Source organism: Scyliorhinus torazame, chromosome 7 (genome assembly GCF_047496885.1).
Source record: "Scyliorhinus torazame isolate Kashiwa2021f chromosome 7, sScyTor2.1, whole genome shotgun sequence".
Lineage (NCBI taxonomy): Eukaryota > Metazoa > Chordata > Chondrichthyes > Carcharhiniformes > Scyliorhinidae > Scyliorhinus > Scyliorhinus torazame.
This window is the reverse complement of record NC_092713.1, coordinates 39,938,311-39,963,604: the sequence shown is the minus strand read 5'-3', so window position 1 is coordinate 39,963,604 and position 25,294 is coordinate 39,938,311. Positions and strand designations below refer to the sequence as shown.

General features: G+C 47.8%; 1 protein-coding gene across 3 annotated transcripts in view; it reads left to right on the top strand.

The window, feature by feature from the left end:
• Positions 1–25,294, top strand: part of LOC140426156 (phospholipid phosphatase-related protein type 5-like) — a 186,260-nt gene that overhangs the window by 85,695 nt on the left and 75,271 nt on the right. For all 3 annotated transcript variants that reach the window (XM_072510578.1, XM_072510577.1, XM_072510576.1), the window contains exon 2: positions 671–803. In XM_072510578.1, the coding sequence (XP_072366679.1) occupies positions 671–803 (133 nt within the window). The remainder of the gene's footprint in view (positions 1–670; positions 804–25,294) is intronic.

The window sequence follows — 25,294 nt, the reverse complement described above, 5'->3', positions numbered from 1 at the left end:
TTGAAAGCAATTCCCCCTTGTTTGCGGTGAGACGCTGAGGCGCGAGTCTGGAGGATCAGACAGCGAGACAGCCAGTAATGGCGAGAAGCTCGCAGAGTCTCATTTCTGGCACTACAGACCATTGAATACGAGCTGCGATATCGCCATCACGGCCCTTGAGAAACACCCCGTCAATCGCACTTCGAAATGTTTCCGTGAAATCGTGCCTAATATATATTTAAATATATGTCATGTATTTACAATGATGTGGAGATGCCGGCATTGGACTGGGGTGAGCACAGTAAGAAGTTTTACAACACCAGGTTAAAGTCCAACAGGTTTGTTTCGATGTCACTAGCTTACGTGAGCGCTGCTCCTTCCTCAGGTGAATGAAGAGGTATGCTCCAGAAACATATATTGTATGTATTTACTAAACATGTATTTACTAAACATAGCTGTGTGTCACTGTATTAGCCATAAGCAAAGGTTCTCTGATTCGTTGCTTTTTAATTTGGGTACAAACAGCAATGAATCTTTCAGCCTTGCCAAAATTCCCCAGTAAGTCTGAAAGAGGATTCAGTTCCATGTTAACCAAAACAATCTGTAATCTGTGGCAGTACATGTGTGTTTACAATGTCCATATTTCACTCTGCTCATTTTAAAATGCAATCATTTCTTTATTGTTCAAAAGATGATCGTGGGCGAAGTGGCTGTATTTTTCCTTCAATCAGCTACTAAGGAGTTTGGAAATCGTGAGAAGACCATAATAACCGGAGATTGTTGCTACATCAATCCATTGGTGCGCAGAACGGTTAGGTTCCTTGGTAAGAGTAATGTTTAAAGTTCTCTCTGAAAGAAGCATGCCTTTTTTTAACAAGGCGAACATTTCTTTAAATTAAAAAAAACGCAATACATAAAATCACATTGTTGCCCTTTGATTATCGCATTTCCTGTCCAATTGTATTAAGGACACCCTTTAAGATGTGCAAACAATATAATTTTCACAATTGAATAATATGGAAGCACAAAATCATCAAACATATCTTAATTCAATTGTATTGCTGAATGAACTGAAATAATAATATAACATTAACTGCTGTTCTGAATTCTGACATGGTCATAAAAGCTTTAATGTAAATTTCTCTCGCAAATGGTCACAATTTGAACAGGCTTCTGCCTTGTTGTAACAGCTTGACACCAGGAACAGACTGGAGCTTCTGGATAGATTACAGATTACAACGGGGAACTCTTTTACTATTAAATTGAAATTGGTTGATCTTTGCAGTGAACAGTCTAAGTGCCCGTGGCTGCATTTTAGATTTGGACTAAAATGGGGGTAGTGATTGGCTGAAAAGACATTCATTATACTCAGGGAATAGGTTTTTCTTAATACCATTTTTACCAAACAGCATTAACAGGTGGCAATCTGAATGACGGCAGCAGCTGCTACCAGCTGATAACACAAGATGCAGTTTATAAATATATCAAAGGCAGGCTCATCGATTCTACATGAGCCAAATTTAGAATGAAAGCCATTCTGCTTTGGAACACGTTGCTGTCATTGATTCCTATTGAGTATTTGGGATGGTCACGTATTCCAGTCTGATAACCCTTGCCCTCTGCATTTCACTGTCATTGCAATAAAACAAATATTAACTACAGCATTCACACTGCAGGCTGAATTAGTGCACCATTACTTTGAGCAACCTGTCTGAAATTCATCCAATCACCTTTTTAAGAAACCACATAGTATTTGAACCAACACTTCTGAGAAAGCAGCAGATATCAGGTCAAGCATTCAAACAATAGTATCCCACGGCATAATTTTAAATACATTAAGTGCTGCCTGGATTTTTTCAGTACTCAGTGAATCAGATATGTAGACAATGTGGTTGCAATTATGTTCTATTAAAAAGACAAAGTCAGCTCACTATCGCATTTGCTCTTATCCCGTGAAAGCTCTGAGATTATTTGAATTGATAATGTGCTGCTTAAACTATATTAAACATTAAAAAAAACTTTCAGTGCGATGTCAATGTATCAGAAAAGATTGAAACAAAATGGGTGGGTTTCTCCGTTGACCGACGCCGAAATCGGGAAATGCGATTGGGCAGAGAATAGCTTCCGACACCAAAATCGCGGGAGGCGACGATTTGACGCCAAATCGCGATTCTCCATCACCTCGACAACGGCGTCAAAGCGTTTCACTCCACACGTACAATAGACACCGTTTGCATACCATTAGCGGGCCCGGCCCAATATTCTCAGGGGCCTCCACAATTCTCCGCCTCCGATGGGCTGAGTTCCCGATAGCATCGTTCAATTGTGCTTTTAAAAGTTGTGAAACCGGTATGGTGGCTGCATAGCACCCTCCAGACCAGGCAACATCCTGGTGAACCTCCTCTGCACCCTCTCTGTGTCCAACATCACCATAGTTTGCCGACAGCTGTGCAGCTAGCTGTGGGGGGCTTCTGCCAGTGCCTGGGGAGTAGTAGGGGTTGGCCAGGAGGTGGGCTGTACGGTCGGGGTGGATGGGCACGGAGCACTATTGCCGTGGTTGGCAAGGCAGCCATGCAGCTGCACATGCCTCTAACAGCCCACTATGAACACAGATCACATTGGTGTCCATCCAGGCCAGCCATCTAGGTTCCCTCTTGCCCCAGCCGACCCATCAGCTGTATGGGCATGCTCCAGCACAACCAATGCCATCTTTGTGGCTTGGATAAGTGTCTGTAGGGAGTGTACTATGGAATACATATGTGTAGCTGTAGCTTATCAGTGTCCCGTGTGTCAATCACAGACCCGGTGAATCACGGACCAATTTTAATTGGAATCGATGCTGTGCCACGCGGCACCAGTGCTAGCCCCTAAATAGTAGCAGAATACGGTGCAGGTATGGCGCCAGATTTTCTGCCGTGAAAGTCCACAAATTTTGCGTGAGAAATGGAGAATCCCGTCCAATGTTTCAGGGCCGGATTTTCACTCCTGGGTCGGAAAAACCGCCAACTCTGCAAACCAGGACTCAAAGAACAAAGAAAACTACAGCACAGGAACAGGCCCTTCGGCCCTTCCAGCCTGCGCCGATCCAGATCTAAACCTGTCGTCTATTTTCCAAGGATCTACTTCCCTCTGTTCCCCGCCCGTTCATATATCTGTCTAGATGCATCTTAAAAGATGCTATCGTGCCCCGCCTCTACCACCTCCGCTGGAAAGGCGTTCCAGGCACCCACCACCTTCTGCGTAAAAAACTTTCCACGCACATCTCCCTTAAACATTCCCCCTCTCACCTTGAAATTGTGACCCCTTGTAATTGACACCCCCACTCTTGGAAAAAGCTTGTTGCTATCCACCCTGTCTATACCTCTCATAATTTTGTAGACCTCAATCAGGTCCCCCCTCAACCTCCATCTTTCCAACGAAAACAATCCTAATCTACTCAACCTTTCTTCATAGCTAGCACCCTCCAGACCAGGCAACATCCTGGTGAACCTCCTCTGCACCCTCTCTAAAGCATCCACATCCTTCTGGTAATGTGGCAACCAGAACTGCACGCAGTATTCCAAATGTGGCCTAACCAAAGTCCCATACAACTGTAACATGACCTGCCGACTCTTGTACTCAATACCCCGTCCGATGAAGGCAATCATGCTGTATACCTTCTTGACCACTCTATCGACCTGCGTTGCCACCTTCAGGGTACAATGGACCTGAACTCCCAGGTCTCTCTGTACATCAATTTTCCCCAGGACTCTTCCATTGACCGTATAGTCCGCTCTTGAATTAGATCTTCCAAAATGCATCACCTCGCATTTGCCTGGATTGAACTCCATCTGCCATTTCTCTGCCCAACTCTCCAATCTATCTATATTTTGCTATATTCTCTGACAGTCCTCCTCACTATCTGCAACTTCACCAATCTTAGTATCATCAGCAAACTTGCTAATCAGACCACCTATACCTTCGTCCAGATCATTTATGTATATCACAAACAACAGTGGTCCGAGCACGGATCCCTGTGGAACACCACTAGTCACCTTTCTCCATTTTGAGACACTCCCTTCCACCACTATTCTCTGTCTCCTGTTGCCCAGCCAGTTCTTTATCCATCTAGCTAGTACACCCTGAACCCCATACAACTTCACTTTTACCATCAATCTGCCATGGGAAACTTTATCAAACGCCTTACTGAAGTCCATGTATATGACATCTACAGCCCTTCCCTCATCAAATAACTTTGTCACTTCCTCAAAGGATTCTATTAGGTTTGTAAGACATGACCTTCCCTGCATAAATAACGGATGCATGTCGAAATGGTACAGCGGTTATCATGGGAGATTTTAATCTGCATATCGATTGGTTTAACCAGATTGGTAAAAGCAGCCTTGAGGAGGAGTTTATAGAATGTGCCCGGGATAATTTCCTGGAACAGTATGTAATGGAACCTACAAGGGAACAAGCGGTCGTAGATCTGGTCCTGTGTAATGAGGCAGGATTGATTAATGATCTCATAGTTCGGGATCCTCTTGGAAGGAGCGACCACAATATGGTGGAATTTAAAATACAGTTGGAGGATGACAAGGTAAAATCAAACACTAGTGTTTTGTGCTTAAACAAAGGCGATTACAATGGGATGAGAGAAGAACTAGCTAAGGTAGACTGGGAGCAAAGACTTCATGGTGAAGCAGTTGAGGAACAGTGGAGAACCTTCCGAGCGATCTTTCACAGTGTTCAGAAAAGGTTCATGCCGACAAAAAAGAAAGACGGTAGAAAGGGGAAAAATCGACCGTGGATATCTAAGGAGGTGAGGGAGAGTATCAAATTGAAGGAAAAAACATACAAAGTGGCAAAAATTAGTGGGAGACTAGAGGACTGGGAAGTCTTTAGGGGACAACAGAAAGCTACTAAAAAAGCCATAAAGAAGAGTAAGGTAGACTATGAAAGTAAACTGACTCAGGACATAAAAGCAGATAGTAAAAGCGTCTACAAATATAAAAGACAAAAAAGAGTGGCTGAGGTAAATCTTGGTCCTTTGGAAGATGAGAAGGGAGATTTAATAATAGGAGATGGGGAAATGGCTGAGGAGCTGAACAGGTTTTTTGGGTCAGTCTTCACAGTGGAGGACACAAATAACATGCCAGTGACTGATGGAAATAAGGATATGATAGGTGAGGACTTTGAGATGATTGTAATCACTAAGGAGGCAGTATTGGGCAAGCTAATGGGGCTAAAGGTAGACAAGTCTCCTGGCCCTGATGGGATGCATCCCAGAGTGTTAAAAGAGATGGCTAGGGAAATTGTAAACGCACTAGTGATAATTTATCAAAATTCACTAGACTCTGGGGTGGTCCCAGAGGATTGGAAAGTAGCAAACGTGACACCACTGTTTAAAAAAGGAGGTCGGCAGAAAGCGGGTAATTATAGGCCGGTAAGCTTAACTTCGGTTGTAGGGAAAATGCTGGAATCTATCATTAAGGAGGAAATAGCGGGGCACCTGGAGGGAAATTGGCCCATTGGGCAGACGCAGCATGGGTTCACAAAGGGTAGGTCGTGTCTGACTAATTTGGTAGAATTTTTTGAGGACGTTACCAGTGCAGTAGATAACGGGGAGCCAATGGATGTGGTTTATCTGGATTTCCAGAAAGCTTTTGACAAGGTGCCACACAAAAGGTTGCTGCATAAACTAAAGATGCATTGAGGGTAAAGTGGTAGCATGGGTAGAGGATTGGTTAACTAACAGAAAGCAGAGAGTGGGGATAAATGGGTGTTTCACTGGTTGGCAACCTGTAACTAGTGGGGTCCCTCAAGGATCAGTGTTGGGCCCGCAGTTGTTCACAATTTACATAGACGATTTAGAGTTGGGGACCAAGTGCAATGTGTCAAAGTTTGCAGATGACGCTAAGATGAGTGGTAAAGCAAAAAGGGCAGAGTATACCGGAAGTCTGCAGAAGGATTTGGATAGGTTAGGTGAATGGGCTAGGGTCTGGCAGATGGAATTCAATGTTGCCAAGTGTGAGGCTATCCATTTTGGGAGGAATAACAGCAGAATGGATTATTATTTAAACGGTAAGATGTTAAAACATGCTGCTGTGCAGAGGGACCTGGGTGTGCTGGTGCACGAGTCGCAAAAAGTTGGTGTGCACGTGCAACAGGTGATTAAAAAGGCTAATCGAGTTTTGTCTTTCATTGCTAGAGGGGTGGAGTTCAAGACTAGTGAGGTTATGCTGCAATTGTATAGGGTGTTGGTGAGGCCGCATCTGGAGTATTGTGTTCAGTTTTGGTCTCCTTACCTGAGAAAGGACAAATGGGCACTGGAGGGAGTGCAGAGGAGATTCACTAGGTTGATCTCAGAGTTGAGGGGATTAGATTATGATGAGAGGTTGAGTAGACTGGGACTGTACTCATTGGAGCTTAGAAGGATGCGGGGGGATCTTATTGAGACATATAAAATGATGAAGGGAACAGATAGGATAGATGCGGGCAGGTTGTTTCCACTGGTCGGGGAAAGCAGAACAAGGGGGCATAGCCTCAAAATAAGGGGAGGTAGATTAAGGACGGAGTGTAGGAGGAACTTCTTCACCCAAAGGGTTGTGAATCTCTGGAATTCCTTGCCCAGTGAAGCAGTTGAGGCTCCTTCTTTAAACGTTTTTAAGAAAAAGATAGATGCCTTTCTAAAGAATAAAGGGACTCGGGGATATGGTGTACGGGCCGGAGAGTGGAGCTGAGTCCACAAAGATCAGCCATGATCTCATTAAATGGAGGAGCAGGCTCGAGGGGCCAGATGGCCTACTCCTGTTCCTAGTTCTTATGTTCTTATGCACAAAACCATGCTGCCTATCACTGATAAGTTTATTTTCTTCCAAATGTGAATAGATCCTATCCCTCAGTATCATCTCCAACAGTTTGCCTACCACTGACGTCAAGCTCACAGGTCTATAATTCCCTGGATTATCCCTGCTATCCTTCTTAAACAAAGGGACAACATTAGCAATTCTCCAGTCCTCCAGTACCTCACCCGTGCTCAAGGATGCTGCAAAGATATCTGTTAAGGCCCCAGCTATTTCATCCCTCGCTTCCCTCAGTAACCTGGGATAGATCCCATCCAGACCTGGGGACTTGTCCACCTTAATGCCTTTCAGAATACCCAAAACTTCCCCCTTCCTTATGCTGACTTGACCTAGAGTATTTAAACATCCATCCCTAGCCTCAACATCCGTCATGTCCCTCTCCTTGGTGAATACCGATGCAAAGTACTCATTAAGAATCTCACCCATTTCCTCTGACTCCACGCATAAATTCCCTCTTTTGTCTTTGAGTGGGCCAATTCTTTCTCTAGTTATCCTCCTGCTCCTTTTCTACGAATAAAAGGCTTTGGGATTTTCTTTAACCCTGTTAGCCAAAGATATTTCATGACCCCTTTTAGCTCTCTTTATTGCACGTTTGAGATTTGTCCTACTTTCTCGATATTCCTCCAACGCTTCATCAGTTTTAAGTCGCTTAGATCTTATGTATGCTTCCTTTTTCATCTTAGCTAGTCTCACAATTCCACCCGTCATCCATGGTTCCCTAATCTTGCCATTTCTATCCCTCATTTTCACAGGGACATGTCTGTCTTGCACTCTAATCAACCTTTCCTTAAAAGACTCCCACATTTCTGATCAGGGATCATTTCAAAAGTGGATTTACCTTTAAACAGCTGCTCCCAATCCACATTCCGTAGCTCCTGCTGAATTTTGTTATACTTGGCCTTTCCCCAATTTAGCACTCTTCTATTAGGACCACTCTCGTCTTTGTCCCTGTGTATTCTAAAACTTATGGAATTGTGATCGCTATTCCCAAAGTAATCATCGACTGAAACATTAACCACCTGGCCGGGATCATTCCCCAATACCAGGTCCAGTATGGCCCCTTCCCGAGTTGGACAATTCACATACTGCTCTAAAAAACACTCTTGGATGCTCCTTACAAATTCTGCTCCATCTACGCCTCCAACACTACATGAGTCCCATTCAATGTTGGGGAAGTTAAAATCGCCCATCACGACCACCCTATTGCTCCTACATTTTTCTATAATCTGTCTACATATTTGTACCTCTACTTCACTCTCGCTTTTGGGAGGCCTGTAGTAAAGTCCCAACAATGTTACTGCATCCTTCCTATTTCTTAGCTGTACCCATATTGCCTCAGTGCTCGAATCCTCCATCGTGTCCTCCTTAATTACAGCTGTGATATCATCTCTGACCAGTAATGCAACTCCTCCACCCCTTTTACCTCCCTCTCTATCCCTCCTGAAGCATCTATACCCTGGGATATTTAGTTGCCAGTCTTGCCCTTCCCTGAACCAAGTCTCAGTCATACCAATAACATCATATTCCCAGGTACTAATCCAAGCCCTAAGTTCATCTGCCTTACCTGCTACACTTCTTGCATTAAAACAAATGCACCTCACACCACCTGTCCCTTTGCGTTCATTATCTCTTCCCTGTCTACTCTTCCCTTAGTCACATTGAGTTTATTATCTAGTACCTTACTGGCTTTAGTTGCTGCCTCTTTACTGACCTCTAACTTCCTAATCTGATTCCCATCCCCCTGCCACATTAGTTTCAAACCTCCCCAACAGTGTTAGCAAAAGCACCCCCTAGGACATTCGTTCCAGTCCTGCCCAGGTATAGACCATCCGATTTGTAATGGTCCCACCGCCCCCAGAACCGGTTCCAATGTCCCAAAAATCTGAACTCCTCCCTCCTGCACCATCTCTCCAGCCATGAATTCATTCTGACTATTCTTGAATTTCTACTCTGACTGTCTCGTGGCACTGGTAGCAATCCTGAGATTACTACTTTTGAGGTCCTACTTTTTAACTTATCTCCTAACTCCCTAAATTCTGATTGTAGGACCTCATCCCGTTTTTTACCTATATCGTTGGTGCCTATATGCACTACGACAACTGGCTGATCACCCTCCCCCTTCAGTATGTCCTGCAGCCGATCTGAGACATCCCTGACCCATGCACCCGGGAGGCAACATACCATTTGGGACTCTCGTTTTCGACCACAGAAACACCTATCTACTCCCCTTACGATTGAATCCCCTATGACTATAGCCCTGCTAGTCTTGTTCCCACCCTTCTGTGCAGCAGAGCCAGCCACGGTGCCATGAGCCTGGCTACTAATGCCTTCCCCTGGTGTGTCATCTCCCTCAACAGTATCCAAAATGGTATACCTGTTTTGGAAGGAGATGACCGCAGAGGACACATGCACTGCCTTTATGCTCTTTCTCTGCCTTTTGGTCACCCATTCCCTGTCTCCCTTACCAATCCTAATCTGCGGTGTGACCAACTCACTGAACGTGCTATCCACGACCTCCTCAGCATCGCGGATGCTCCAAAGTGAGTCCTTCCGCAGCTCCAGAGCTGTCTTGCGGTCTAACAGGAGCTGCAGCTGGACACACTTCCCACACATGAAGGGGTCAGGGGCATTGGCCGTGTCCCTGAACTCCCACATTGAGCAAGAGGAGCATAACACGGGTCTGGGATCTCCTGCCATTTTTACACAGTAAGTTTTTTTTTAATGCACTCACCTTCTCAGCAAGCACTCACTCAGCAACCACTGCGCCCCGCACGATAACACCTCAGGGAAAAGAAAAACTACTTACCAGTCACAGCCAATTACTTACCTACAGGCTGTGACGTCACGGTTCAGCTTCTTTCTACTTCTACCTGCCCTTGAGTCTCCCTCTTGACCTTTACTCGGCTGGGATCCTTACAGTGAATGTCTTTTTTTTTTGGTTAGAGGAGGAGGTAGGGAGGGAAACACTGAAGAAGTGTTTCAGGTTTAACTGTCACTTGACAACAGCTCCTCCACAAACCACCTTTTGGATGCAGTGATCGCAATGCACGGATGCAGATTTTCCCCACAACAGCCAATCAGCAGCTCCGCTCTACTGCCCTCTGCTGGATGCTTGCCTTAACTTGAACACCTAGGGTGTCTTGCTCAGGTACATTTTCTGGATGCAGTGACTGCAATGCACAGATGCAAATTCTCCCCGCAACAGCCAATCAGCACCTCCGCTCTACTGCCCTCTGCTGGATCCGGAAGAAAGTGTCCGGGATCTTTGGATTTTTTTGCCGGGGTGGATTGGGGGCAGATTGGAGTCAGTCGGAGCCCTGGGAATGGAGAGGATGCAGTCACGGGGGGTTGCCGGGTGCCCAGCCTGTGGTTTAACAGGCCCGCCTCAGTGTTTCTGTACTTTTACCCCAGCTGTAAAGAAAAACAATGAAACCAAAAACAGCCTTCTAACCCTCACTCTTCACCCGCCCATCCCATACACTCTCCACCATGGCCCCTCATACCCTCTATGCCAACCTGTGGAAAACGGCTGCAAAATTCCAAGGTGCAGAGTGATCTAGGTGTTCTAGAGCATGACCCACACAACGTTAATATGCAGGTACAGCAGGTAATCAAGAAGGCTGTTTGAATGCTAACCTTTATTTGGAACCAAACATAAGAGTAAGAGGTGTTATGCTTCAGTTACATTTTTTGGATATTTTTAAGGTGGAGGCAGATAGATTTTTCTTAGGCAAGGGAATCAAAGGTTGTTCATAGAATCCCTACAGTGCAGAATGAGGCCATTTGGCCCATCAAGTCTACACTGACCCATGGTAAGAGCACCCTGCCTCGGCCCACACCACCACCCCATCCTGGTAACCCAGCAACCCCACCTAACCTTTTGGACACTTAAGAGGCAATTTAGCATTACATTTAGAGAAGGCAGGGAGGTGGATTTGAGACCAGGAAGAGATCTGCCATGATCTGATTGAATGGCGGAGCAGGCTCTCAGGGCTGAATTGCCAACTTCTGCTCCTAATACCTATGTACCTTTGTGGCCAATCCAACTAACCTGCACATCTTTGGACCGTGGGAGGAAACTGGAGCACCCAGAGGAAACCCACGCAGACACTGGGGGAATGTGCAAACTCCACACAGTCACCCAAGGCTGGAATTGAACCCGGGTCGCTGGCACTGTGAGGTAGCAGTGCTAACCACTGTGCCACCGTGTCTCCCTCGGGGAGTAAACGGGAATATAGGACTTGAAACACAAGCAGATCAGCCATAATCTTATCAAATAGTAGAGAAGGCTTGAAGTGCCAAATGGCCTACTCCTGCTCCTATTTTGTATGTTCATGTTTTCATATGCCTCTCTACCCAGCCCCCATGCCCCCTCATACCCCAATGCTGACCTATTATTCACCACCCACCTATGGCCCCAATTTCCTCTATGCCAACCTATGCCTCTCTACCCACTCCCTATGCATCTTTAAAAGCTCCTATGCCAACTTATTGCCAACTCATGCCCTCCCCACCACCCTTTTCCCTTGAACCCTCCACAGCAATTCATCCAGTATACAGCAATTCCAGACCTAAGGAGCCATGTTGAGTTGAAATAAATTTCTAAGTGTCTATTGATTACTTAATTATTTTTCAAAAACATCTCATTCATTAAAAATTCAATGGGCGGATTCTCCGAATCCCTGCCAGGTCGGAGAATCGCCGGGGGGAGGCGTGAATCCCGCCCCGACGCCGGCTGCCGGATTCTCCGGCACCGGTTTTTCGGCAGGGGTGGGAATCGCGTTGCGCCATTCGCGGGCCATTGGCAGTGCCCCCCCCCCCAGCGATCCTCTGCTCCGCGATGGGCCGAGTGGCCGCCCATTTTCAGCCAGTCCCGCCGGCGTAAATCAAACAAGATCCTTACCGGCGGGACCTGGCTCTGCGGACGGCTTGCAGAGTCCTCGGGGGGGGGGGCTATCTGACCCTGGGGGGTGCCCCACGGTGGCCTGGCCCGAGATCTGGGCCCACCGATCCACGGGCGGGCCTGTGCCATGGGGCACTCTTTCCCTCCGTGCCGGCCGCTGTAAACGTCCGCCATGGCTGGCACGGAGAAGAACCCCCCCTGCGAATGCGCTGGGATCACGCCAGCATACGCTGGCGCTTCTGCGCATGCGGCATCTCGCACCGGCTGGCGGAGGCCCTTCGCCGCTGGCTAGTGGGGTGCCAAGCCCTTTGGCGCCTGTTGGCGCGGCGCCATGCCCTTCGGCGCCGGCCTAGCCCCTGAAGGTGTAGAGGATTCCGCACCTTCCGGGTGGCCCGACGCCGGAGTGGTTCCCGCCACTTCTTGGCCGGTCGGTTAGGGGAGAATCCCGGCCAATATATTTAAATTTTTTCAGGTACCTAATCCCATATAAAAACAAACATTTCCTTCCAATACTTAATTCTTTAATTCAAAGAAACATTTTCTTCAAGTACTTAATCCTGTGTGAAAACAAACAGTTGTATACATAGCCCCACATCAAAAAATTATAACTACGAGGAGCTGTCAATCAAACTGTGAATTACAGCCCCCTCCCACTGTGATAATAATAGGCTGTATAATCAGACATGCAGCTCTGATGCCCCTCGACCCAAACTATCCATAATGATAACACTCAGGCTTGTGTTGCCAGAGAGTTAGTGAAACTAGAAGCACTGATTTTTTTTCGATTGCAAGTTTTTTCTCCCCAAAATTGAAATGGCTTGGGGATTTAAATGCCTCGACAGCTTGACTGTTCCACTGAGTTTAGCTACTTTATATGCACATTCATGATTACTTTTGACAATCCCAATGGGCACCTGATATCTCCCAAAGGGCATTTGACCTCTCCTAAAGGGCATTTAGCCTCTCCCAAAGGGTCACTTTACTCCTCAAAAAGTGCTCCGATCTCTCTCCAAATAATTCTTGACAACTTTAGACCTTTTACTCAAGTACATTTTGGACATCCCACTCATGGAAATTGGATCTGTTTGAAGGCAGCTGCATTGTTGCATGTGCAGATGCCTCCTTGCAACCCACCCCCAGTTCCCACCAGTGATAATTGTGGGTGCCAGGGGTCAGGATGGGAATTCAGGAATAATGACTCCAGCATCATTGTTGCCTAAGATGTAGAACGTTTCTGTCATTGTGTAAATTAGGACCCAAATCTTTAAACCATTATAATGAGAAGCCATTCCAAAATGTTAATCTCAGCATTCAACTTTTTCATCTGTCAGGAATTTCATATATTTTCAATTTTGAAGTCTTTTAACACAGTGGTAAGGACTATTGATAATGATAGCAGATTATTGCATTTAATGTAAACTGCCACATGCTATGAAAATGGACAGCGGCGTATTACTCAAAGCATTAATCATCATAGAATATATAGTAGAATTTACAGTGCAGAAGGAGGCCATTCGGCCCATCGAGTCTGCACCGGCTCTTGGAAAGAGCACCATACCCAAGGTTAATACCTCCACCCTATCCCCATAACCCAGTAACCCCACCAAACACTAAGGGCAATTTTGGACACTAAGGGCAATTTTATCATGGCCAATCCACCTAACCTGCACATCTTTGGACTGTGGGAGGAAACCGGAGCACCCGGAGGAAACCCACGCACACACGGGGAGGATGTGCAGCCTCCCCACAGACAGTGACCCAAGCCGGAATCGAACCTGGGACCCTGGAGCTGTGAAGCAATTGTGCTATCCACAATGTTACCGTGCTGCCCCTTTAATTAAGTATTCATCCCTTTTCATTGGCAAATAAATTTCGAGCCTAACTCTTTAAATATTATTTCATTGGAATAAAATCATTGCACAGTGAAACTATTAAAAACATAAGTAAAATGCACAGAAATGTAGCTGAAGGAACGGGCAAAGCGATAAATGTTGCGCTGTCAAGGGGAGTGTCTAATATTTGCAAATCGATATACTCTTTAGTGATACATAATAACAACTTGCATTTATATAGTGCCTTTGGCAGAGTCAAAGGTCCCAAAATGGTGAACAGGACTATTGTCAGATAAAATTTGACACTAAGCACATCAAAAGCTTGGTCAAAAAGGTAAGGAGAATCTGAAAGGAAGATAGAGAGGGGGAGCAGTTTTATTTTATAAATTTAGAGTACCCAATTATTTTTTTTTTCAATTAAGGGCAATTTAGCATGGCCAATCCACCTAACCTGCACATCTTTGGGTTGTGGGGATGCAACCCACGCAGACACGGGGAGAATGTTCAAACTCCACACGGACAGTGACCCAGGGCCGGGATTTGAACCCAGGTCCTCAGTGCCAAAGGCAGCAATGCTAACCATTGTGCCACGTGCCGCCCCCAAGAGGGGGAGCAGTTTAAGGAGGGAATTCAAGAGCTTATGTTCATAGAACCTGAAGGCATAACCACCAATGGCTGGATGATTAAAATTAGGATGCTCAAGAGGCCAGAATTGGAGAAGTGCAAATAAATGCCTTGACGTGAGGCACAAGGCCCTTGGGGAGAGATTTGTAAATAAGGATGAGCATTTAATATCAAGGTGTTGCTTAAGTGGGAGCCAATGTAGGTCAAACATGCAAACATACATACATGCAAATATGCGTATTAGGAGCTGAATTGGGCTATTGTGCCCCACAAACCAGCTCCACCATTCTGCCTACCCACTACCCTCTGATTCCCTTGTTAGTTAAGAATATTTCTGTGGTAGTATGCATTAGGGGTCATGTGGGACTGTGAAGCCGTGATGTCATTGGCTGACAGATCCCGGGTCCTGGTTGGCTGTTGACCTCTAGCTCCGCCCTGAAGGCGGAGTATAAGAACCAGGAGTTCTCCCCCGCAGGCCAGTCTGTTGCTGAACTGCGGGGAACAAGTCACGCTTAATAAAGCCTCATCGACTTCATCTCTATTCGTCTCTCGTGAGTCTTTGTGCGCTACAATTTATTAAGCGTGCTTAAAGGACTATGGAGCTCAGGATCATCCCGGAATGCCTGAGGATCAGCCCCCACGCAGTGAACTCAGCAGCAGTTTTTAAACACTGGCAGACTTGTTTCGAAGCATACCTCCGAACGGCCCCCGGCCGGGTCACAGAAGACCAGAAACTACAGGTCCTGCACTCGAGGGTAAGCCCGGAAATTTTCCCTCTCATAGAAGACGCAGAGGATTTCCAGACGGCGTTCGCAGCACTAAAAAGCATCTATGTTCGCCCAGTGAACCAGATCTACGCACGCTACCAACTTGCAACGAGACGGCAAAGTCCCGGAGAATCGCTAGACGAATTCTACGCCGCGCTGCTAATTTTGGGACGGGCCTGCAGCTGCCCGCCGGTAAACGCGATTGAACACACGGACATGTTAATTCGCGATGCGTTTGTGGCTGGTATGAACTCTCCCCAAATCCGCCAAAGACTTTTAGAAAAAGAGTCGCTTGGACTCTCAGAGGCACGGGCCCTTGCAGCCTCACTAGATGTGGCCGCGCGAAACGTCCGCGCGTACGGCCCCGACCGCGCGGCAGCCCCTTGGGCTCCGTGGACCCCCGTCGCGACAAACCCCCGACCCCCCACCCCACAGGCTTGCGCGGTTCAGACGCCAAGTCGTCCCGGGGGAGCCCGCTGCTATTTCTGCAGCCAGGCGAAACACCCCCGGCAGCGCTGCCCGGCCCGCGCAGCGATTTGCAAGAGCTGCGGGAAAAAGGGCCATTTCGCGGCTGTGTGCCGGTCCCGGGAGGTCGCCGCTGTCCCCGGAGAACAAGGAGTCCTGCGCGTTTCTAACGCTCCCCAACCCCCCCCCAGCGCCCCATGTACGACCCGCAGGCGCAACCATTTTGGGTCCCGGCCACCGCTGTCCCCGGAGAACAAGGAGTCCTGCGCATTTCAAACGCTCCCCAACCCCCCCAGCGCCCCATGTGCGACCCGCAGGCACCGCCATTTTGGGTCCCGGCCACCACGAGGGGAGGAGGGGCGCCGCCATCTTGGGATACCCCAGCCCTGTGCGACGCATGGGGGTGGCCATTTTGTCCACCCCCGCCGCCATCTTGTGACCCCCCAGCCATGTGCGATGCATGGGGGCAGCCATTTTGTTCACCCCCGCCGCCATCTTGGACGGCAACAATGGACCCCAGCATCGACGGCTCCACGGGGTTCGAGGAAGACGCTGAAGCACTACGACCACGTCTGGCCTCAATGACGCTGGACCAAGAACGGCCACGGACGCTCCAGACGACGACAACAACGGTGCTGATCAATGGGCACGAGACACCATGCCTAGTCGACTCCGGGAACACAGAAAGCTTCATCCACCCCGACACGGTAAGATGCTGTTTTTTGACCATCCGTCCCAGTGCGCAAAAGATTTCCCTAGCTGCAGGATCCCACTCCGTACAGATCAAAGGCTTCTGCATAGTGACCCTAACGGTGCAAGGGAGGGAGTTTAAAAACTACAGGCTCTACGTCCTTCCCCAACTCTGCGCGCCCACATTACTGGGATTAGACTTCCAGTGCAATCTGCAGAGCCTAACCTTCCAATTCGGCAGCCCAATACCCCCACTCACTATCTGCGGCCTCGCAACCCTCAAGGTTGAGCCCCCATCCTTGTTTGCAAACCTCATCCCTGATTGCAAACCCGTCGCCACTAGGAGCAGACGGTACAGCGCCAAGGACCGGACATTCATTCGGTCCGAAGTCCAGCGGCTACTGAAGGAAGGCATAATCCAGGCCAGCAATAGTCCCTGGAGAGCACAGGTGGTAGTAGTAAAGACAGGGGAGAAGCAAAGGATGGTCATAGACTATAGCCAGACCATCAACAGGTACACACAGCTAGATGCGTACCCTCTCCCCCGCATATCCGACATGGTCAATCGGATTGCCCAATATAAGGTCTTCTCCACCGTGGACCTCAAGTCCGCCTACCATCAGCTCCCCATCCGCCCAAGTGACCGCAAGTACACAGCCTTCGAGGCAGACGGGCGATTATACCACTTCCGAAGGGTCCCATTTGGCGTCACAAACGGGGTCTCGGTCTTCCAACGAGAGATGGACCGAATGGTTGATCAACATGGGTTGCAGGCCACGTTCCCGCATCTCGACAACGTAACCATCTGCGGCCACGATCAGCAGGACCACGACGCCAACCTCCAAAAATTCCTCCAGACCGCTAAAGCCTTGAACCTCACATACAACGAGGACAAGTGCGTTTTTAGCACAAACCGGTTAGCCATCTTGGGATATGTAGTGCGCAATGGGATAATAGGCCCCGACCCCGAACGTATGCGCCCCCTCATGGAATTTCCCCTCCCTCACTGCTCAAAAGCCCTAAAACGCTGCCTGGGGTTCTTTTCATATTACGCCCAGTGGGTCCCCCAGTACGCAGACAAGGCCCGCCCCCTAATACAGACCAAGATCTTCCCTCTGTCGACAGAGGCTTGCCAGGCCTTCAGCCGCATCAAAGCGGATATCGCAAAGGCCACGATGTGCGCCATCGACGAGTCCCTCCCCTTCCAGGTCGAGAGCGACTCCTCCAACGTAGCTCTAGCGGCCACCCTTAACCAAGCGGGCAGACCCGTGGCCTTCTTCTCCCGAACCCTCCACGCCTCAGAAATCCGCCAATCCTCAGTGGAAAAGGAAGCCCAAGCCATAGTGGAAGCTGTGCGACATTGGAGGCATTACCTGGCCGGCAGGAGATTCACTCTCCTCACTGACCAACGGTCGGTAGCTTTCATGTTCGATAATGCACAGCGGGGCAAAATTAAAAATGACAAGATCTTAAGGTGGAGGATCGAGCTCTCCACCTTTAACTATGAGATCTTGTACCGTCCCGGAAAGCTGAACGAGCCGTCCGATGCCCTATCCCGCGGCACATGTGCCAACGCACAAAGTAATCGTCTCCAAACCCTCCACGAGGACCTCTGCCACCCGGGGGTCACTCGGTTCTACCATTTTATAAAGTCCCGCAACCTCCCCTATTCCGTGGAGGAGGTCCGTACAGTCACAAGGAACTGCCACATCTGCGCAGAGTGCAAACCGCATTTTTTCAGGCCGGATAGTGCGCACCTGATCAAGGCTTCCCGCCCCTTTGAACGCCTCAGTCTGGATTTCAAAGGGCCCCTCCCCTCCACCGACCGCAACACATACTTCCTGAACGTGGTGGACGAGTACTCCCGTTTCCCCTTCGCCATCCCCTGCCCTGACATGACAGCGGCCACAGTCATTAAAGCCCTTAACACCATATTCACACTGTTCGGTTGCCCCGCATACGTCCATAGCGACAGGGGGTCCTCCTTCATGAGTGACGAGCTGCGCCAGTTCCTGCTCAGCAAGGGTATAGCCTCGAGCAGGACGACCAGCTACAACCCATGGGGGAACGGGCAAGTAGAGAGGGAGAACGGCACGGTCTGGAAGACCGTCCTACTGGCCCTACGGTCCAGGGATCTCCCAGTTTCACGGTGGCAGGAGGTCCTCCCGGACGCCCTCCACTCCATCCGGTCGCTACTGTGTACCACTACTAACCAAACGCCTCATGAGCGCCTCCTTGTCTTCCCCAGGAAGTCCTCCTCTGGAACGTCGCTGCCGACCTGGCTGGCGGCCCCAGGACCCATCTTGCTCCGGAAACATGTGCGGGCGCACAAGTCGGACCCGTTGGTCGAGAGGGTTCACCTCCTCCACGCGAACCCGCAGTACGCCTACGTGGAGTACCCGACGGCCGACAGGACACGGTCTCCCTGCGAGATCTGGCGCCCGCCGGCAACACGTACACCCCCCCGACACCAATCACCCTCTCCCTGCCACCGGCACACCCCGCGACCGCCCCCTTCCCGGGAGGATCGGTCCTCCTCCCAGGTCCGACCAGAAGTGAAGCTGAAGCAGAAACCGTAAAGCTCCCGGAGACGACAACACTGGAACAAGCACCACCACTACCGGGGCTGAGGCGATCGACAAGGACGACCAGACTGCCCGACCGACTTGTGGCATCGGTGTAACACTAGAATGTTGTGGACTTTAACGAGAATTTTTTTCCCTTTTTCCCTCTTACGAATACTGTAAATAGTTCAAAACAAAAAAAAAAAAACCTGTACATACTGTGATGACATGCAAAAGTTTTTCCTCCCAGGACCAGCCTTGTAAACCCCTACCACCATGCGAAGCACCACCCCGCCGGGTTCATTTGTAACAAGGGGTGAATGTGGTAGTATGCATTAGGGGTCATGTGGGACTGTGAAGCCGTGATGTCATTGGCTGACAGATCCCGGGTCCTGGTTGGCTGTTGACCTCTAGCTCCGCCCTGAAGGCGGAGTATAAGAACCAGGAGTTCTCCCCCGCAGGCCAGTCTGTTGCTAAACTGCGGGGAACAAGTCACGCTTAATAAAGCCTCATCGACTTCATCTCTATTCGTCTCTCGTGAGTCTTTGTGCGCTACAGTTTCTACCTCTGCCTTAAATATATTTACTGACCCTTCCTTCACCACTCTCTGGGGAAGACATTTCCATCGATTCACAACCCTCTGGGAGAAAACATTTCTCCGCATCTCCGTCTTAAATGGGAGAGCCTTTATTTTTGAACTGTATCCCCTTGTTGTGGTCTCTCTCAAAAGGGGATATATCCTTTCAGCATCTATGCTGTCAAGCCCCCTCAGGGTATTACATGTTTCAATATGATCACCTCTCAATCTCCTAAACTGCTGGTTTAGCACAGTGGGCTAAGGCTCGTAATGCAGAACAAGGCCAGCAGCGCGGGTTCAATTCCTGTTCCAGCCTCCCCGCACAGGTGCCGGAATGTGGCGACTAGGTGCCTTTCACAGTAACTTCATTGAAGCCTACTTGTGACAATAAGCAGTTCTTCTTATTATTAATAAACTCCAACCTGTCCAACCTTTCCTTGTAAGATAGCCCCCTCATCCCAGGGATCAGTCACTTACCACCCTGACTTGAAAATGTATTGCCTTTCCTTTATTGTTGCTGGGCAACATCCTGGAACTCCCTCCCTAACAGCACAGTTGGTGTATCTACTCCTCAAGGACTGTAGCAGTTCAAGAAGGCAAATCTCTGCCATCTTCTGAAGGGCAACTAGGGATGGACAGTAAATGCTGGCCTAACCAGTGACGCCCACATCCAGTAAATGAATAAAAATAAAATTTAAAAATTCTTCATGGCCTTCACAAAAAAACAGTATGTTGGTCTCTGTTCACTTATGTCCAGTTGTTGTAAATATTCCTTTTGTCCCAATTCGCTGGTTATCTGGACTGTAACTTGTATTTCAGGAAGCCTGTCTCTTTGCAGCTCCAGTCTTCCTTCTGGCAGAGTTGAGAGATGCTCACTCCCCGAGGTCCTGTTTCCGATTGCCCACAAATTGAGTTAAAACTGAAACTTGAAAGGTTTTTTACCCTTACAAGGGCTCCCAATTGCTGAGCATCCCTGTAAGGTCTATTTATTCGGGGCAGCACGATAGCACAGTGGGTAGCACTGTTGCTTCACCGTGTCAGGGTTCCAGGTTCGATTCCCGGCTTGGGGCACTGTCTGTGTGGAGTCTGCACGTTCTCCCCGTGTCTGCGTGGGTTTCCTCCGGGTGCTCCGGTTTTCTCCCACAAGTCCCGAAAGACGTGCTTGTTAGGCGAATTGGCCATTCTGAATTCTCCCTCTGTATACCCGAACAGGCGGCGGAATGTGGCGACTAGGGGCTTTTCACAGTAACTTCATTTCCGTGTTAATGTAAGCCTACTTGTGACAAAGATTATTACTATTATTATTCTTTGTGCCTTAACTCTTTCTGAGCGCAAGAGATTCACATTCGGAATTGAAACCAACCCCCACACGTACAAACAACTTTGCCCAGCATGAATCTAACTATAGGTTTTACCCTCCAGGCACAGAAATATTAAACCATACCCACTTAAATCCATACCTCATTTCTAATCGTACTAATACAAATATAAATCCCTTAAAACTACCTTTGTTTTCCTGACAATGACACTGTGTTTAGAAGGTGGAAGGTGATGATGCTAGGAAAAGGATGAGTCAGACAAAAAACAAAAAGCACGTTGAAGCAAAAGCCTGTGAAAGCATGCGAACCGTCACCTTGAAATGTTCCGAGTGTGTTGTGATCCTACAGAAGATGGAAGAATGCCCAGAAGATTGTGGAATGTTGGGACATTTTAAATTATCTGCCAACTTTAAATTGATGTAGCTCACAGGAAGAAAGGGAAAATAGCAAGACAAAACACAAATCCAGGAAGTAGCAGAGCCACTGTAAAATAAAATAACCTTCCGAGAAATACAATAAGAAGTCTCACAGCATCAGGTTAAAGTCCAACGGTTTATTTGAAATCACAAGTTTTGGAGCACTGCTCCTTCATCAGGTGAAGTGGAGACAGGTTCACAATCACAGCATAAGTAGGAGAGACACAATTGCAAGATTGGAATGTGAAGAATGGTTGGAATGTGAGTCTTTACAGGTAAACAAGTCTTTACGGGAACAAACAGTGTGAGTGGAGTGAGTGATAATCACAGGTAATCGAGGTGTGAATTGTCTCAAACCGGACAGTTAGTAGAATTCTGCAGACCTGGCTGTCATGATATTCAGATAAACATCATGGTGCAAACACACATACACACTGATGGACAGATCAACGGACCAATCAACACACACGCAACATCACAAGCAAGATGCACACGCACTATAAAATGGGAAACACCACAGTCCCCGCTCATTCCAGCAGGAGACAGCCCAGGGCACAGAGCTCACAGCAAGCCACTCAGACATACACCATGTGCTGAGTGCCTCTCTAAGATAGTGTAAGGGCTGGGTCCACAGGTTAAAGGGTAAAGAACGAACCACAGTCATAAGTTTACAGATGTTGTTATTGATAGTAATAAAACAGAGTTGTACCATCTGCAACTGTGTTGGTTCGTCTGTATAGCGGAACACCCAACACGACACTGGCCAGTATGGTGGGGGTTACATGCAAGAACGCGAGATCCTGGTTGCGGCCGTCCTCATGCGTACGAAACCTGGCGACCAGTTTATGCTTGGCAATTCTGCGTTGTCATGTGTCTTGAAAGCTACATGGAGAACATTTACCCGAAGATCAGAGGCTGAATGTCCTTGACTGCCAATTGTTGTTGTGGAATGATCACAGTACTAAAGCCTAATGGTTAAATTAGAATCTCTGTAGATTTGGCTCAATTAAACAAGTCAGTAGGATACTAGATCTACTCAATGGTACAATGGATAAAGGTCTCACCAAATTACTAAATTAATAAAATAAAATAAAAACAGACTTTTAGCAGGACAAAGAATCCAGATTATTACTGAATTTATTACTCCATTTGGTCATTATTGGTCTAACAGGTTACCATTCAAAATTGCTTCTGCACATGAGATATTCCAAAGAATGAAGGTGGATTGCCCATTGCCCAATGCCGGAATGGGTTTCCCCTTCAGTGGAGAATGGAGCATCAGTCACAAAATGGGATCGGCACTGGTCGCCGGCCACCACCAGCAGCGAGCTACACGCTCTGCGCCAGTGGCAGGATGCAAATCAGTGATTCGCACCGATTTGCATCTGATGGACGCGCTGGTAGCCCGAGTCTCTACCCCTTATTGTACACCAATCCCACAGCAGGAAATCCTTCCAGCAGGGTTTGGTGAAAGCTTTTCCAAGCGTCGCCCTGATGAGGTGGACCCCGTGGTGGGTCAAAGGGGTAAGTGACCCTCAAAGTCCCACAGAACGCCACCTCCTCCCCTCAATAATGCAAATCCTGCTTCCTGCCTGATCGCCCCCAGTCCTTCCTTCAGATCTCTCCATCCCCATCAGAGACCCCAACAGAAATCCCCATCAGAGGGGGTCTCAACTATGGTGGGTTCTCTGATATGGAGGGTATTTGATATGGGGGAGTTCTCTGTTATGGGATTATCTCTGATATAGGGATGTCTCCTAGGGGCCTCTGGTGGAGCGTTGGGTCACCATGTGCATACGTACTGTGGGGGTGACTAATCCAGTAATTCCTATGGTGTGGGTGGGTGGGGGGAGGATGGCCCTACTTGGCAGCAGGGTGGAGCAGGATTTGTGTTTCAGGAATGGGGGGGGGGGGCCTGCCGCCAGATCTTCCTATCGGGCCACCCGCTAAAAATGGCAGCCTGATAGCGGGATTCGGAGCGGAATCCCTTGTGATTCACGCCATCAATAATTTCCATGGCCGGGGAGAGTGGAATTGCTTCTGGGCGCCTCTCCTAGTTCAAGCACAAATCAGAAGGGATTTAGCTCCGGTGGGAGAATGTAGTCTCCCAAATGGAGAATCTAGCCATTCATCTGTGTCTCCGCAACATCAGATACTTGAAACGCCAAAATGTTTTTTTTCCAACATATCTCTTACTTATTTCCTTTTAAAATATCTGCACAAATTATATAAAATAAATATGATATGGTTGAATGATAAAGATCACGGTTGTGATTAAATTATATACATTGCAAGCTGTATGAATGGTGGAATATCAGTTGCTAAATCTGTGTGAGAAAACGAATGCAAACCTCTGATAAATAGACCGGTAAAGTTTATAAATTTCTAAATCTGAAAGTGAAATCTAAGAAAGCGTTTACAAGGTCTTCAGTATTTTAATCAAATTGTATAAAGTTATTTTTGTTCATCGTTCTCTTTTTTTCCCCCAACATAGACTCAAAATTCCATCCCTTCTCCGACAATACATGGTGGTGTTGATACCATTTTTCCACATGTCCCTCATATTCCTTAGTTTGGCATATTAAAAAATAAGTAATGGTGATGTTATTTGGCCCCTGAGTCACGAAAGAGATTGCATCGATATGGTGCCTTTCACTCTGCTTCGGCACAGCACTTCAGGAGTGTTGTCAGTGTTGCAAAGCCTGCAAGCCGTTTGTGCACAGCAAGACCTCAAAAACAGCAATGTGGTAATGACCAGATCACCTGATTTTGGTGCTGTTGGTTGAGGGATAAATAGTGGCCAAGACAACTCCCCTGCCCTTCGCGGCATAGAGTCCCTTATGTCCATTTAGGAGGATGCGCAAAAATTGGTTTTGCACCTCACTTGAAAGAGTGCCCCTGGCAGAACAGCAACGGCATCTGACTTTACTTATACATCACTGTGCAGTGGGACCTGAACCTGTGGCCTTCTGACCCAATAGTGCTATCACTGAATCAATAGACTCCAAGCAGCTTATCTGCTGTAAATCACATTGGTCAGGAGAATAAAGCAGTGATATATGTGTGCATCTGTGCCGAGTACCTTGCTTGTTCGGGGATATTTTCCTCCCTCCAGCTCTTCTTATCTCCCAGCCTGGCCATCCTCCCACATGAATAGACTCTTCACAATGAATTCAACCTAGTCACTGCAAACAGCTGTCTTCCACTAGCACTAGAATCAGGGCACGTGAAATATAAATATAAAGCATCTGCTTAGCCCCAAACCAAAAAGCAACAGGAAATCAGTGACAAATAAATTTAATTCTAGTAGACCACTGCTGTAGTTGGTTGTCAGGCTGTGCAAAGAGAGTGGGCAGCGTTAACCTACAGTGAGGGATTGTCATGTGTTGCCCAACTCGGGTAGAGTGTCCATTCCACTCACCCCATGGTTTTTGGCAAGAGGCCTGAAGGATATTTGTGATTGGAGCTCGAGAAGTCACTGGCTGTAATCACGCTGCTTACAGGTAGTTTTCCATTCGAGAGGACTGAAAATCTAACCGCACTTTTTAAATAATAATCTTTATTGTCACAAGTAGGCATACATTAACATTGCAATGAAGTTACTATGAAAAGCCCCTAGTTGTCATATTCCGGCGCCTGTTCGGGTACACGGAGGGTGAATTCAGAATGTCCAAATTACCTAACAGCACGTCTTTCGGGACTTGTGGGAGGAAACCGGAGCACTCGGAGGAAACCCACACAGACACGGGGATAACGTGCAGACTCCGCACACCCAGTGGAACCGAACCTGGGACATTGGTGCTGTGAAGCAACAGTGCTAACCACTGTGCTACCATGCAAGACCAGGGGAATTCTAGCCACTACCTTGGTCATAATTGGTCACAAAATTAGAAAAACAGATTATATTTTTTTTAACACTTTTTATTTTTTTACAGGATGTAACCATCACTGGACAGCATTTTTTGCCCATCCCTGAATGCCCTTGAAAAGGTGGCAGTGAGCCACCTCCTTGGACCACTATTGTCTATCTGGTGCGGTGAGCCACCTCCTTGGACCACTATTGTCTATCTGGTGCAAGTGAGCCACCTCCTTGGACCACTATTGTCTATCTGGTGCGGTGAGTCACCTCCTTGGACCACTATTGTCTATCTGGTACAAGTGAGTCACCTCCTTGGACCACTATTGTCTATCTGGTGCAAGTGAGCCACTTCCTTGGACCACTATTGTCTATCTGGTGCGGTGAGCCACCTCCTTGGACCACTATTGTCCATCTAGTGCAAGTGAGCCACCTCCTTGGACCACTATTGTCTATC